The sequence below is a fragment of the Giraffa tippelskirchi genome, chromosome 10, assembly GCF_054371585.1.
Source record: "Giraffa tippelskirchi isolate mGirTip1 chromosome 10, T2T-mGirTip1v1.2.pri, whole genome shotgun sequence".
Classification (NCBI taxonomy): domain Eukaryota; kingdom Metazoa; phylum Chordata; class Mammalia; order Artiodactyla; family Giraffidae; genus Giraffa; species Giraffa tippelskirchi.
In genome coordinates, this window is record NC_137284.1 from 89267360 (window position 1) to 89283341 (window position 15982).

The following is a 15982-nucleotide window of genomic DNA, read 5'->3' on the forward strand; positions in this document are numbered from 1 at the left end:
GATGGGCTCAGTCACCTTGGACCCCTCTGGTTTCCTCTATCTCCTGATTTCATCTGGGACTAACAAGCAGGCATCAAGTAGCCACCTGACTTTAAATATAAAACAGCTGTCCTCAGCAGAGATGATCTTGTCCCACCAGGGGGCATTTGGAGATGCCTGGAGACCTGTTTGGTTGTCATGTCTGGGGTGGGGATGCTTCTGCTCTCCAGTGGGGAAAGGACAAGAACGCTCCTCCGTACTCACCCTACAGAGCACACGACAACCCACCACGGCATGGAATCATCTGGCTCCAAGTGTCCATGCTGCCAAGGCTGATACAGGTGGAAAATAAATTTTTAAATGTAGGGTGGGAGCAAAGAAAGAGGAAAGTGGTTTATAAGGGAACACTAATATATCCCTTTTTTGTCGCCCAGGAAAAAAAATAACCATTTTAACCTGTTATATGCAGACAACATTATGTATGAAATGTTCAATAGAAGTCAACTTCAAGCAAAATTGGTTGCAAAATCCTGATTTGCTTCTCCCTTTTCCTGTATGAAATATGTCTCTCCTGCTGTTAGTCCAACACAGAGAGATAATTTCAGATGAAAATTTGATGCTATTACAAGAAAGACCAAGAAGCAGTTTTAACAAAGAACAAATTATTAACTTTCTTCTGTTGAATGTTCTTTCTGGAGAACCATGGAGTACAGAGAGGGTTATTAGGAAATAAGGCTAACAAGGAACTGAAGAAAGGATTGTGAAAAGCGTTTTGTTTTCTTGTGGTTAATTCCTTATCCAAACTTTAGGATACTGGTAGTACTTCTCATTACAACCAAAATGTAATGGCTAAAATGCTTTGCTTCAGCAAGTAATGCTAGAACAAGTAGAATATGTTTTAGAGTCCTTTGAATTATTTTTCGTAGTTTTAATACTTTTTATTGTAACCTTTTCTTCTGACAAAGGACGAGAGATTCTTGTTCATAACCTTGTTCAGCAGCCTTATCATTTATGAAAGAATACTAATTCCAGGAGGGTATTAGAACTTGCTAAGTGTAAGCTGTTATTTTAAAGCCTAACAGAAACTAGAAGAACCATAGCCTTGAGTCATGTGAGGAGGCAGAGGAACCATCTCTGGCCACCTCTTGCCCTTTATCAAATGTCAGCCTGACTTCATTTGCCTCTTTGGTTTCCCACTGCAGAACTCAACAGCCCCGCTTCAGCACCCAGCTCAGAGAAGCAGAGCCCCATGGCCCAGCAGCACAGCCCCCTGGCCCAACAGAGTCCTCTGGCCCAGCCCAGTCCAGCCACCCCCAACAGTCCCATCGCCCAGCCAGCTCCGCCTCAGCCACTTCAGCCTCAAGGACATGAAAATAGGTAAAGTTTCCTCTGTTTTTTCTAATTCTGAATAGTGAGGGAAGTATAAGGAGAGACTTTGGGACAGGACAGAATGCAGGCAGGAGAGAGATTTTCAAAAAGTAAAAATTACCACGTGCACCTTTTTGTGATTTCGAGATTGTATATATGTTATAAACATGGTTTTGTTAGCAAATGTAGATGTCTGTCCTTCACAATAAGAGAAGCTTTCCTAAGACAATCTCTTTAACAAGTAGTGCTGGGAAAACTAGTCAACCACTTGTAAAAGAATGAAACTAGAACACTTTCTAACACCATACACAAAAATAAACTCAAAATGGATTAAAGATCTAAATGTAAGACCAGAAACTATAAAACTCCTAGAAGAACACATAGGCAAAACACTCTCTGACATAAACCACAGCAGGATCCTCTATGACCTGCCTCCCAGAATACTGGAAATAAAAGCAAAAATAAACAAATGGGGCCTAATTAAAATTAAAAGCTTTTGCACAACAAAGGAAACTATAAGCAAGGTGAAAAGACAGCCTTCAGAATGGGAGAAGATAATAGCAAACGAAGCAACGGACAAACAATTAATCTCAAAAACATACAAGCAACTCCTGCAGCTCAATTCCAGAAAAATAAACAACCCAATCAAAAAGTGGGCCAAAGAGCTAAACAGACACTTCTCCAAAGAAGACATACAGATGACCAACAAACACATGACAAGATGCTCAACATCAGTCATTATCAGAGAAATGCAAATCAAAACCACAATGAGATACCATTTCATGCCCGTCAGAATGGCTGCTATCCAAAAGACTACAAGCAATAAATGCTGGAGAGGGTGTGGAGAAAAGGGAACACTCTTACACTGTTGGTGGGAATGCAAACTAGTACAGCCACTATGGAGAACAGTGTGGAGATTCCTCAAAAAACTGGGAATAGAAATGCCATATGACCCAGCAATCCCACTGCTGGGCATACACACTGAGGAAACCAGACTTAAAAGAGACACGTGTACTCCAGTGTTCATCGCAGCACTGTTTGTAATAGCCAGGACATGGAAGCAACCTAGATGCCCATCAGCAGACGAATGGATAAGGAAGCTGTGGTACATATACACAATGGAATATTACTCAGCCATTAAAAAGAATACATTCGAATCAGTTCTAATGAGGTGGATGAAACTGGAGCCTATTATACAGAGTGAAGTAAGCCAGAAAGAAAAACACCAGTACAGTATACTAGCACATATATGTGGTATTTAGTCAATCGGTAAAAATAACCCTCGGAGAAGGCAATGGCACCCCACTCCAGTACTCTTGCCTGGAAAATCCCATGGACGGAGAAGCCTAGTAGGCTACAGTCCATGGGGTCGCTAAGAGTCGGACATGACTGAGCGACTTCACTTTCACTTTTCTCTTTCATGAACTGGAGAAGGAAATGGCAACCCACTTCAGTATTCTTGCCTGGAGAATCCCAGGGACGGTGGAGCCTGGTGGGCTGCCGTCTGTGGGGTCGCACAGAGTCGGACACGACTGAAGCGACTTAGCAGCAGCAGCAAAAATAACCCTGTATGTGAGACATCAAAAGAGACACAGATAGATAGAACAGTATTATGGACTCTATGGAAGAGGGCGAGGGTGGGATGATAAGGGAGAATGGCATGGAAGCATGTAAATTATCATATGTGAAACGAATTGCCAGTCCAGGTTCAATGCATGATACAGGGTGCTCGGGGCTGGTGCACCGGGATGACCTGGAGGGATGGGATGGGGAGGGAGGTGGAAAGGGGGTTCTGGAGGGGGAAAACATGTGCACCCATGGTGGATTCATGTCAATGTATGGCAAAACAAATACAATAGTGTAAAGTTAAAAAAACAGAAAATAAGCTAATTAAAAAAAAAGAGAGAGAGAGAGAAGCTTTCCTGAGTAAACAGTGCATGATTGCAGATAAGTAAGGGGTTAACTAGCTGAAGAACACATTAAAGAGAGTAATATATACAGTGTTCAGTAGCATATAGTAAGGGCCTTTGGCAGGAGGGAGCATGCAAGCATGAGGGAGGAAATCAGGCCACTGTAGGGGGTGAGGGAGCGGGAGCATGGGTGGTGGGGACCCACCCTAAAGAGTCCTTTAGGCATGTTATAGATTCTGATCTTTATCTTAAGTGTAGTGAAGAGGTTTTTGGAAGATTTTAAGCTTAGGACCGACATCCTTAGATTAGCTTTGCAAGACTATCTCTCAGTTGGCCCCTTAGAGAGCAGACTGGAGGCTGATCAAGATGAGAATGTGGTTAGATGTGGCCACTATGTCCACCAAGCTGCTGATGGCCCAGAGAATAACGGTGGCATGGAGGGGGAAATCTGAAGAATTTGTGAGCATGAATATAAGTTAGTGTTTTCACTGCATTTTACCTTATGTCCACCTATCCACTGTCTAATGAAATCCTTCCATTTCACATCATGAACAAATGTGATCAGGTGCTATGAACTTCCAGAATAAAAGGATGCCATAGAAAATCAATGCTGTCTTTCTATTGAGACTTGTGTGTAACCGTGAGCCTGAGTTAGGTGGAGCCATTAAAGAAAGAGATAAGGACATGTTCCCATGTTGTTTTCACCCTTTCAAAGGAGAAAAATAGAACAACCCACAAAAATATCTCTGAAAACAAAACCCTCACTGGTCCTTTTCATGATTCTAATGTTTTCTGAACATCTGCTACCCATCTCCTGCCTCCCCTGTTAGTGAAGATGAAGTAAGATCCAGTTTTTGAGTCCCAGAACTCTCCAGGTTTATCACTCAGAATGTTGCAAAACAAATATTTTCCCTGTGCCACAAGTGTTCTTGCCATGAAGCCCAGTCCTATTCTGATTTCTCCCATTTCCTTTCTTAGAGAAGTAAATGTCTGTTGTCCTCTGCTGTTTATGGTTTTAATATAGTCCAGAGAAGAACAAAGGCTAAGCCCCAAAAGGTAAATGATACAGAGGCAAGAATCCAAAAGTCCATGAGAGGAGTATGTCCTGGGTGCCTCGGTAATAAGTCCCCGATGTGCTTGCTTTCACCGTGTGTGCTTTGGACAGATCACACTGACTTTCCCAGGGATTCATTTTAGACTCGGGAGGAGGGACCCAAGTGCTCCTGCAGTTCCTGAGCCGGCTTCAGATGCTGCTGCTTCTTGGATCTGCCTCTGTCAATTAGCTTCCCAGACACAATTCCATCTTCCCTTTGTGGATTAGACTTTGCTGGAATCAGGCTCTGCTTCTGGCCCGGGGGTGGGTAATCTCATCGCTGGAATGTAATAGTTCAGCGGGGAGAATGGCACTGGGGAGAGGCCACTACCCTGTCCCCATCAGCTACTAGTTACAACAGGGACTCAGCCCCTGTCACAGAAACAGCAGCCTTTGGATGGTTTTGTTTGTTTTTTGCCTAACTTCAGGATAAAATACTTCCTAACTCTGGGATTAACAGATTGATCCAATTTATTTTATAGATTACTAGCAGATTTACCCAGGATTCTTAGCTGTTTTTGCTTTAGTAATATTAAATGTCTGGAACGTGCCCATTCCAATTCTAGGGCCCTTTTCCTGAGACTCACGTTTCCTGGCTTAACTTTTTGATTGCTAGTAGGTGGATCTTTTCCAAATGAATGAAATAATTCCAAAATTTTACAGAACCGTTTTTTCTAGAACCATTTTTCTAGCTTCATTTCAAGATGTTCATGATATCAGAGAGAAACTCTGCCTTTTTCTAGATCAGGCTACAGATGTCTGCAAGGCAACTTGTATGCCAAGCACAGTATGATTTTCCCATTAGTTCGTTTGTACAAGTGCCCACCTACATGTCAAATTGAGCCAGTTTCCATGTTAAAGTGAGATAAAATAAAATGACAATCTGCTTGCAAGTTTTCTTACATGAGTTAGAAGAAGTGAATATTTTATCCTGTCTTATTTACTTTTGAATTGGTTTTCTCCTGACACGCTGCACACCTCTGTTCACTTCTCTCTTAACATCCTTTTGGTGTGTGCTCAGGAAACAAAATAATTTTGATATGAACATAAGCAAAACATTGTTCAAGGAGAAGCATTTTTTGAAAACAACAAAGATCCCTGTGTAATTTATTCAAAAACTAAGTATAAATAGCAGAGTTCACCTTCCTAGCAAAAGCAATCATTATTTACATGTTTTAAATATCAAGGTCAGTGGAAAGCATTAGAAATTGACTTCTTTCAGAGACTTTGTACACTCGATGCTGAAGGCTGGAAGCAATTCTTGAAAGGCTCACGTGAGGCAAAATCCCACTATAATATCCCCTACCACATGAGCAGTGTTTTTTGATTCTGGAACTTATACCATAAAATTCTCCTAGAATTTACCATTAGCAATATGGTTTTATCATCTCTAAAGTCTCTTTAATAATGTAATTAGTAGCTACAAAGAGTTATATTAATATACAACCTACAAAGGTTATCCTTTCATAAGTAAGGGAGCTACCATCAGTAAGAGAAATATCAGTAACCTCAGATATGCAGATGACACCACCGTTACGGCAGAAAGTGAGGACGAATTAAAGAACTTCTTGATGAAAGTGAAAGAGGAGAGTGAAAAAGTTGACTTAAAGCTCAACATTCAGAAAACTAAGATCATGGCATCTGGTCCCATCACTTCATGGCAAATAGATGGGGAAACAATGGAAACAGTGACAGACTTTATTTTGGGAGCTCCAAAATCACTGCAGATGGTGATTGCAGCCATGAAATTAAAAGACTCTTGCTCCTTGGAAGAAAAGCTATGACCAACCTAGACAGCATATTAAAAAGCAGAGACATTACTTGCCAATGAAGGTCCATCTAGTCAACGCTATGGTTTTTCTAATAGGCATGTTTGGATGTGAGAGTTGGACTATAAAGAAAGCTGAGCGCTGAAGAACTGATGCTTTTCAACTGTGGTGTTGGAGAAGACTCTAGAGAGTCCCTTGGACTGCAAGGGGATCCAACCAGTCCATCCTAAAAGGAAATCAATCCTGAATATTCATTGGAAGGACTGATGCTAAAGCTGAAACTCCAATACTTCAGCCACCTGACTGACTCATTGGAAAAGACCCTGATGCTGGGAAAGATTGAAGGCAGGAGGTGAAGGGGATGACAGAGGATGAGATGGTTGAATAGCATCACCGACTCAATGGACATGAGTTTTAGCAAGCTCCAGGAGCTGGTGATAGACAGGGAAGCCTGGCGTGCTGCAGTCCATGGTGTCGCAAAGAGTCAGACATGACTGTGCAACTGAACTGAACTCTTAAGAGACTTTGAAAAATAATCATAATAATCCTGAATTTTCCTTAAAACAAACTATTTCACAAATTCAGAGTAACAACTGTTGCCCTAACTAGTATATCATTCACTTAAAAGTTAACAATGCTCATAAAAATTTGTGTATTTTTCTTATTAGAGAATTCTTCAGTGTGTTGTTCAATGTAAAATCCTGATGCATGGCACTGCTGAATGAAATTTGAGTGCTGAGAGGCAGGCTTGGATGACAGCTATTACAGGTTCTAACTGTCCCTATTTCTAGGCTCTGGGGAGACTCAACATTTCACCCTCTTTTACTGTACTTCATGACACATCTGGTTGGAAAGGAAGCTCATAATGGATATTTCATACCAGTACCACAGAGATAATGAAAATAAAGTGACTGTGCTGTAGCTTAAAACAATGTGACATCAAAACAACCAAGCAAATGATTTCTAGAAAGGAACCGACTCTCGCCAATGAATGTCACAGTCTAATTCATTTTGTTTAATTCATGCATTTGCATAGTTAAGTGTCTTTTTCAAAGCGTCTTTTAAATAATTATGTTCTCAGCATGCACACTCTCAGTAGGTGAGTGGACAGCTTGCTGAAGTATAAAGCAAAGCCTGAATTATGCATCTTATAAAAGGAAAGTGTCACTTCTGTTAGTTAAGTAACTAATGGGAACTACTTAACCCTTTATTAAAATAACTGCATTGCTAACCCCCTTCGAGCCTCAAATAAAAACACACCTATTGCCATTTACTGTCAGTGTGTCCTCAACAAATCTTAGATTACACTAATGGCAGTTGTTCAGGTGAGTCATTCTTTAAAATGTTTAACACTCATCAGACCATAAGTCGGTAAAAACCAAATAAAACCAGAACTCATCTAGTCTTAGATGGTGAGGGGTAAAAATTCTACTGATTTTGAACCCATTTTCCTGAGATATTTGTGTTTTTCCTTGTTGCTAAATATTATCACAAATCCTCCATATTAACTCTAGATAAAATTATTATTATACAGAATGTATTTTTTAATCAACCTATATCCCTAAGTAGTTCATTATGTAGAACACTGTTCTGGCAATTGGGAGTGAACTATAGAGTTCAGTAGCCTCTACACATGGTAATAATTTTTTGCTTTATCTTATTAATGATCCCATAATGGTAGGCATTGACTGCTTTAGCCCTTTTGGGACCTGGAAACCCCTCATTTTAGAGCAACTTGGATCTATAAAGCAGAACTAAAAAACTAGTTTTGGCCTCTGTATGTATTAATACTTAGAAACAAGAAATAATATCTAGAAATAAGAATAACACAAATTTTATACATAAACATTTTTGCCTTTCTAATAACCATGATAGTATCTGATACTAGGCCCAAGAGTTATAGTCTAGTATTTAAGTCTCTCTGTAATATATTTCTACTTTTAGCAATGACCCTGTGACTTTCAAATGATCCATTTGAATGCAGAGTTCCAAAGAATAGCAAGGAGAGATAAGAAAGCCTTTCTCAGTGATTAGTGCAAAGAAATAGAGGAAAACAATAGAATGGGAAAGACTAGAGATCTCGTCAAGAAAATTAGAGATACCAAAGGAACATTTCATGCAAAGACGGGCTCAATAAAGGGCAGAAATGGTATGGACCTAACAGAAGTAGAAGATATTAAGAAGAGATTGCAAGAATACACAGAAGAACTGTACAAAAAAGATCTTCACGACTCAGATAATCACGACAGTGTGATCACTCACCTAGAGCCAGACATCCTGGAATGTGAAGTCAAGTGGGCCTTAGGAAGCATCACTACAAACAAAGCTAGTGGAGGTGATGGAATCCAGTTGAGCTATTTCAAATCCTGAAAGATGATGCTGTGAAAGTGCTGCACTCGATATGCCAGCAAATCTGGAAAACTCAGCAGTGGCCACAGGAGTGGAAAAGGTCAGTTTTCGTTCCAATCCCAAAGAAAGGCAATGCCAAAGAATGTTCAAACTACCATACAATTGCATTCATCTCACACATGCTCAAAATTCTCCAAGCCAGGCTTCAACAGTACATGAACTGTGAACTTCCAGATGTTCAAGCTGGTTTTAGAAAAGGCAGAGGAACCAGAGATCAAATTGCCAACATCTGCTGGATCATCGAAAAAGCAAGAGAGTTCCAGAAAAACATCTATTTCTGCTTTATTGACTATGCCAAAGCCTTTGACTATGTGGATCACAGCAAACTGTGGAAAATTCTTCAATAGATGGGAATACCAGACCTCCTGACTTGCCTCCTGAGAAATCTGTATGCAGGTCAGGAAACAACAGTTAGAACTGGACATGCAACAACAGACTAGTTACAAATCGGGAAAGGAGTACATTGTCACACTGCTTATTTAACTTATATGCAGAGTACATCATGAGAAACGCTGGGATGGAAGAAGCACAAGCTGGAGTCAAGATTGCTGGGAGAAATATCAATAACCTCAGATATGCAGATGATAACCCCCTTATGCAGAAAGTAAGAAGAACTAAAGCGCCTCTTGATGAAAGTGAAAGAGGAGAGTGAAAAAGTTGGCTTAAAGTTCAACATTCAGAAAACAAAGATCATGGCATCCAGTCCCATCACTTCATGGCAAATAGATGGAGAGACAGTGGAAACAGTGGCAGACTTTATTTTTGGGGGCTCCAGAATCACAGCAGATGCTGTCTGAAGCCATGAAATTAAAAGACACTTGCTCCTTGGAAAAAAAGCCATGACCAACCTACACAGCATATTAAAAAACAGCGACATTACTTTGCCAACAAAGGTCCATCTAGTCAAAGCTATGGTTTTTCCAGTAGTCATGTATGGATGTGAGAGTTGGAGTATAAAGAAAGCTGAGCACCGAAGAATTGATGTTTTTGAACTGTGGTGTTGGAGAAGACTCTTGAGAGTCCCCTAAACTGCAAGGAGATCCAACCAGTCCATCCTAAAGGAAATCATCCCTGAATATTCATTGGAAGGACTGATGTTGAAGCTGAAACTCCGATACTTCAGCCACCTGATGTGAAGAACTGACTCATTGGAAAAGACCCTGATGCTGGGAAAGATTGAAGGCAGGAGGAGAAGGGGACGACAGAGGATGAGATGGTTGGATGGCATCACCAACTCAATGGACATAAGTTTGAGTAAACACCAGGAGTTGGTGATGGACAGGGAGACCTGGTGTGCTGCAGTCCATGGCATTGCAGAGAATCGGACACGACTGAGTGACTGAACTGAACTGAACAGTGACTTTCTGCCTGATTTGTAGTTAGTGATTATACTTTACTTTCACTCCCTTAACTCTGAAGATACTCAAAATTCTCCAAGCTAACAGGTTAAACTAACCTTTAATTAGATATTTGTAGGGCTTCACTAGTGTCTCAGATGGTAAATAATCAGCCTGCAGTGCAGGAGACCTGGGTTCGATGCCTAAGTTGGGAAGATACCCTGGAGGAGGGCATGGCAACCCTCTCCAGTATTCTTGCCTGGAGAATCCCCGTGGACAGAGGAGCCTGGTGGTCTACAATGGGGTCACAAAGAGTCAGACATGACTAAGAGACTAAGTACACAGCACAGGGTATTTAGAGATCACTTAAATTGTGTTTTCATGAAGTAGTAAATGCTGTGTGTGAGAGAGAGAGAAAGAGAAAAATGCAAAGGGCTTACTGATATTAAGACAGACTGCTGTTTGGGTATGTATAGTTAAGTATGTGAGGTAAGCTGCAGTGGCACAGCTTTGAAATAGCCAAGTCAAAGAAAGTGGCCCATGAGTCCTTTTTCACAAAGTTCTGATTGACCATCCCTTTTACTCTGATCTCTTAAGTGGCCAAGTGAAATGTGTATAATATGGCTTTTGTCAAAGATTTTAAAATAATGCTTATCATTTATTTAATCTTCTTGTAAACCTGCATATGCAAAAGAACCACCAAAAGGTGTGGCCTGTACATGCTTGGAGGGCCTAAGATCATTCTAATCTCTTCAGAATCCTGAGATACCAAAGCAAGTATCATTTCCATTCATCTAGTTACAGGTCAGAAGTAAAAGCGAGGCAAGATGTGAAACCAGACATCCGACAGCCTCCATTCACGGACTACAGGCAGCCTCCACTGGACTACAGGCAACCCCCAGGAGGGGACTACCCACAGCCCCCACCCTTGGACTACAGGCAGCCTCCACTACTGGACTACAGGCAGCACTCCCCTGACACCAGGCAGTTCCCTCTTTCAGACTACAGGCAGCCCCAGGTACCTCAAAGACCCCACTACGTTTATTTCATGTTTCTAATCAGCAGACCTATAATTCTCACACACACACACAACTCTGGTGCATATATTTTTGGTGCTCAGCAGCAGTGAATGAGAAAATTTAGAGAGACAATACCACTGAGGCCTATGTGCAGTAGTTACATGTTTTCCACATAAATGGATAAGAACTAAAGTCCACAAGCTACGAAGTAGTTCTTTTAATGACCAAGGAAACTGTTCTGATCTGCTCAAACCTTTGGAATTTTGTCTTGAAGTCAGATTACTTCTCACGATATCTTGTCAGTTGGATTACAGTAACTATGAGGGAGGAGAACAGAGGGACTGACCGCAGAAGCGTCTCTGATATTAAACAATTGTTTATTCCATTTTCTCCCCAACTCCAAAGGATTTTGATTATTTCACTGTGGACATGGAGAAAGGAGCCAAAGGATTTGGATTCAGCATTCGTGGAGGAAGGGAGTACAAAATGGATTTGTATGTGCTGAGATTAGCAGAAGATGGGCCAGCAATAAGGAATGGAAGGATGAGGGTAAGAATGTTCTCTTTTTATAGAATTGCTTAATTCTGAAAGAAACTCCTGTTGTGGTATTGATGCAGTGCTAAAGCCCACTATTAAGCAAACTGACTTGACGTACATGTTGCCTTCTTCCCATTTCACAGTCCAGTATTCTAAAGGTTTAGCCAAACACTGTTTAAGACTTATCTCTCATTTTCTTTCTTATGGTTTCTAATTGACAACTCTCAGTATGGTGGTTTATGTATATGTTTCTCTAAAGAGCAAATTAAAGAAAATGGACAAAGTAAACAAGTCTAAGAGATACCTTGAAATGCAAATGTGGCTCCATAATCTTTTGTGTGGTTTGAGGATTGAGTTTTCATCTGAGATTGAATCTTTTGAAATTTATTTTTAGCGTCATGCTTTTTTCTTCACATGGTTTTGTGTTTCTTTGAAAATATTTCTTTTGAGTTGACTGACTTTGGGTTTGATAGTGGGCAGAAAGAAGCAGGAGAAAGGGGGATGAAGCTTCTTGGATACATGTTGCCCTTAAAATGGTAGCAGCCAAAAATTTTCCAATTAGAGCATAAGTTGAGGGTAGGTTTTTAATATAATAGTTACTTTGAGGCATCTAGCTGATGCATAACTAATTCTTCTCCTACGGGTACAAAGCAACACTTGATAGAAGTATAGAACATTAGTCAGTCTCTATAAAATGTCATCCAGGAAGCACACAATAAAGGTTAGTTATAATAAGTAAAATCTAGAATTGGTCTTGTCCTCCCTCCTTGCCCTTTAAGTTAATACAGAAAAGCTGTGGTTCTTGGGTTCTAGAGCCTCAGATTTTTCTACTGTTTTCACCAACCAATTGCTCCTGGCAATGGAATGAATCTGTTATTCCTGCCACCAGGTCTGCCATTTCTGTAGTCTCATTTTCGAGTCAGTGAATCATCCACAGTGCAAAAGTAGAAAGTGCAAATGTGTCTATTTTTCTCCCTCCCTTCACAATCTGACAACTGGGGAGTCTCCAGGGGGTTTGAACCCAGGCAAGGCTGACTGCATAGAAGAACAGTCCCTGCCCTGATTTAGCCCCAACCTCCTCTTAACATCCTCTGCATGTGATTTTAGGATCAGTCTCTACCTGGTTTCTTGGCTCCCAGCTTCCCTAAACAGAAGGGCACTTTCTTAACATACTGCAAAGCGAACTCACAAGTGGTTCAATAGAATGAAATTAATCTTCACAGTGCCGGTGGACACAACGCAGCCCAGAAGGTGTGAGTGAAGTGACCAGGGCTCCATGAGAGAGGATCGCCCCCACCACCAGCCCGTGAGTGGGTTTTAGAGTCGTGGGCTCCAAAAGGTGGCCACATTTTATAACAAATGGGCTAATTGACTTTTCAATATATTCAGTTCTCCCAAGGCATAGAAGCCTAAATATAGAAGCACTCTTACATAAAATGAATATTCTTTCTTATAGAATTTAAACCAGAGCAGTAGTTCTCTGCCGTGTGGTCCCCTGGCATCAGCTTCCCCCAGAGGAGACATGTTAGTTAGCAACACGACATGGAGCCGCATCTCCTGGATGCGCATCTCAGAGCCACTGAATCAGAAACTCTAGGACTGAGGCCACCAGGCTGTGTTCGTGTGATCCATCTCCTGATGAATCTGGCGCGAGGTGACGTTTGAGAACCACTGAGCTAGAGGGAAGCTGTGGTGACATCGGTACAGCACAGTGAGGATGTGTGTGACCCAGGCTCTGTTCATTTCCCCTAGATCCTGTCCAGGGAGTTTTCCATCCTATTCCACGGGTTTACCTCAGGTCTCTAAATCCATGTAAACACAGATTTAGAATTCTGTAGACAGGTGCTCAATTTTATGAAAGCTGTTTGTTTTTTTTTTTTTTCTGGCAGGTGATAAAAATGAGTCTTCTACCTGGGTTTCAAAAAATGGTACTTTTACTCCTTGTCAACGATTATAAAAATCAGCAATATTTCCTCATTTTTGGTGTCATTTTTATAAAGCAACGTATTCTTCCTGTGTACAAGCTGTCCAAAAGAAGTTATTATGGCCAGTTTTAGATATTACGGGTGTTTATTTTGTACTACTATATACATATATATTTCTAACATTTAATTCTCAAGGAAAACAAGTCACTTGAGAGTCACAGAAATTCTGTGGATCAGATTTTTACTGCTTGATTTTATCTCCCATCTTTAAAATAAGGCTAGGACTTGTCAGGGATGAATGGATGACTTTTATCTGCTGTTATGGTTGTTCTTAATATTCAGACATTTGGGGTTTTTTTTTTACTCATGGATTCTTATGGCACCAACAGAGAACTTGTCTAGGGTGACAAACTCCATGTCAGGGAAGGAAAGTACTTCACCATGTAAGTTCAGAAGTGCTTGTATTAGCCACTTTGAATTTGATAAATATTTTGTATCTGCAAAATTAAAGATCAGCAATTCTTCTTGATCATAGCACATAATTAATTCAGATTTTATTATCATGTTTGATATCAAATTTAATCACTTAAAGCTAATCTTTTCCACCTTCATTAGTACTTACTAATTAGCAATAACCTTTATTTCATAGATATGTTTAAATTATTTCAACAAGGAACGGGATAGGTTAATATTTGCACAAGTCAGTGGTTTGATTACTTTAAAATCATGCATAAACTAGATAACGTATGGGAATGTTACCAATATGGGAATTTAACAATAAAAGTAATTAGGAATTCATTTTTCATCTTACTGTAAAATCCCCCCTTTATGCCATTGTTGTCCAGATGTATATCTGTGTATATATGAATCTGGGCAACAGTGGTAAGATCTTCATATTTATATATATATATATATATATATATATATATTAAAAATCTGTGCAGATGATCCTTATAAGGCAGCTGCTCTTTCCATGGGTATTATGGCTTGGTTTAGAAAGTTCCAAGACCTCTGAGAAAAGTAGGTGAACTAGACGTGCATGAGCTACATTAAAAATAAGTTCAAGAAGCTAGCACAGGTTTTTCCCAACCTTTAAACCAGTCAGGCATGTTTCTCCTTGTTAATTGTGATGTCTTCACCTTCATTCTTATGCATTATTGACTAAACATGCTCTTCGTGATCGAGTAATTTTGAAACACACTGTATAGCTGCCCCCACCTTTTTTGTGATCGGAAATAGAAGGGAAAGTCAGGAAGTATCTGGTAATAGCAGGGTGTCTTAGATTAAACTCAGTACAGTAAAACTTCCCAACTCAGAATTACTACACAAGAGCTGGGTGATTCTGAAAAATCATTTCATGTAACAGTTAATGAATTTCTGTGCCTGAGGATTAGGTCTGTAACACTACTTTTGAACACTGAGTTAATGCACAGGTGTTAGCCTCTGAACCTGAGACTTTTCCTGGGTGTTTTGTGTTGATCTTGCTTGTAGGACAGGGTGGTATGTACCAGTTTAGTAGTACAAGACTTTGCTGAGATTACAGAGAAGCCAGGTAAAGTGAGGGTCAAAGAAGGTGGCTAGCACCAGTGTGAAAGCCTCCCTCTTATACTGGAGAGTCTAATAAATGATGGCACAGATATGGATTTGTAAAGAATGTCCTTAGGCATCTGAGTCACCTCCTGGGTATCCAAGAGAAATGCCAAAGATCTTCCCTTCTCAGGAGTTCTCTCATGGATTTGGTGAGAAACACGTAGGCATATCCCAAAAGTGGGTCCCAGGTGAATTATTTCACTCTAGTCTTTCTGGGCATCTGCAGCAGAGACAGTTATCTTAGCAGAGATCTTTGGCAAATTAGACTGTCTGACTTTCAAATGGATTAAGTACTCGCAAAGAACATGATTTTTTTTTTCTTCCTTGGAAAGTATTATACGCTTACTCAATTTTTTGGTTAAATAAACACTTTCTTTCAACTTGAAGAAACAAGTGTCAGATCAGGCAAGCATCCTGATAGTACTTTTCCTAATAAGATCAATGGATTCCTTCAAAATATGAGAACGTACCAAAAGCAAACCACAATCAGAAAGTAGTGAGGAAAATAATGACTCTTTCTGAGGGTCAGATTTACAAGGCAAGTCTAGATACAGGGGAGAGGATAAGAAAATTTTTTTCAGAAGATCAACTTGATGCTTATTTAAAAAGGTTCTAAAAACCCCTTTATCAGAAACATATAAGCATAACAATAAATGAATTTAAAGATTTACTAAAAATATAACTATTTTAATCCCTTCTAAACCCGAAGCCCTGCTCTCAATCTCCAAAATAAGCAAACATGATGGAAATGGCAACCCACTCCAGTATTCTAGCCTGGAGAATCCCAGGGACAGAGGAGCCTGGCAGGCTACAGTTCATGTGGTCACAAGAGTCGGACACGACTTAGCGACTAAACCACCAACAACAACTATTTAACATCAGTACCTATGAAACGGGAAGGATTATATCTATTAATACCATATAGAGTTGTTGGGAGAGTGTGAGCAGTTTTTTGGGAAGTAGAATTGATTTTTCTTATTAAGACAAAGAAGGGAGGTATTAATTTATGAGTGACTTACGTTATTGAGAGACTTATACATGAGAAT

General features: G+C 40.2%; 1 protein-coding gene across 4 annotated transcripts in view; it reads left to right on the top strand.

Moving 5' to 3' along the window:
- Nucleotides 1-15982, top strand: part of MAGI2 (membrane associated guanylate kinase, WW and PDZ domain containing 2) — a 1446920-nt gene that overhangs the window by 1310511 nt on the left and 120427 nt on the right. For all 4 annotated transcript variants that reach the window (XR_014067178.1, XM_081535656.1, XM_081535657.1 and 1 more), the window contains 3 exons: nucleotides 1182-1356; nucleotides 10664-10883; nucleotides 11290-11433. Coding sequence is in view for 3 of the 4 variants with exons in the window: in XM_081535656.1 (XP_081391782.1) it covers nucleotides 1182-1356; nucleotides 10664-10883; nucleotides 11290-11433 (539 nt within the window). In the remaining variant the exon portion in view is untranslated. The remainder of the gene's footprint in view (nucleotides 1-1181; nucleotides 1357-10663; nucleotides 10884-11289; nucleotides 11434-15982) is intronic.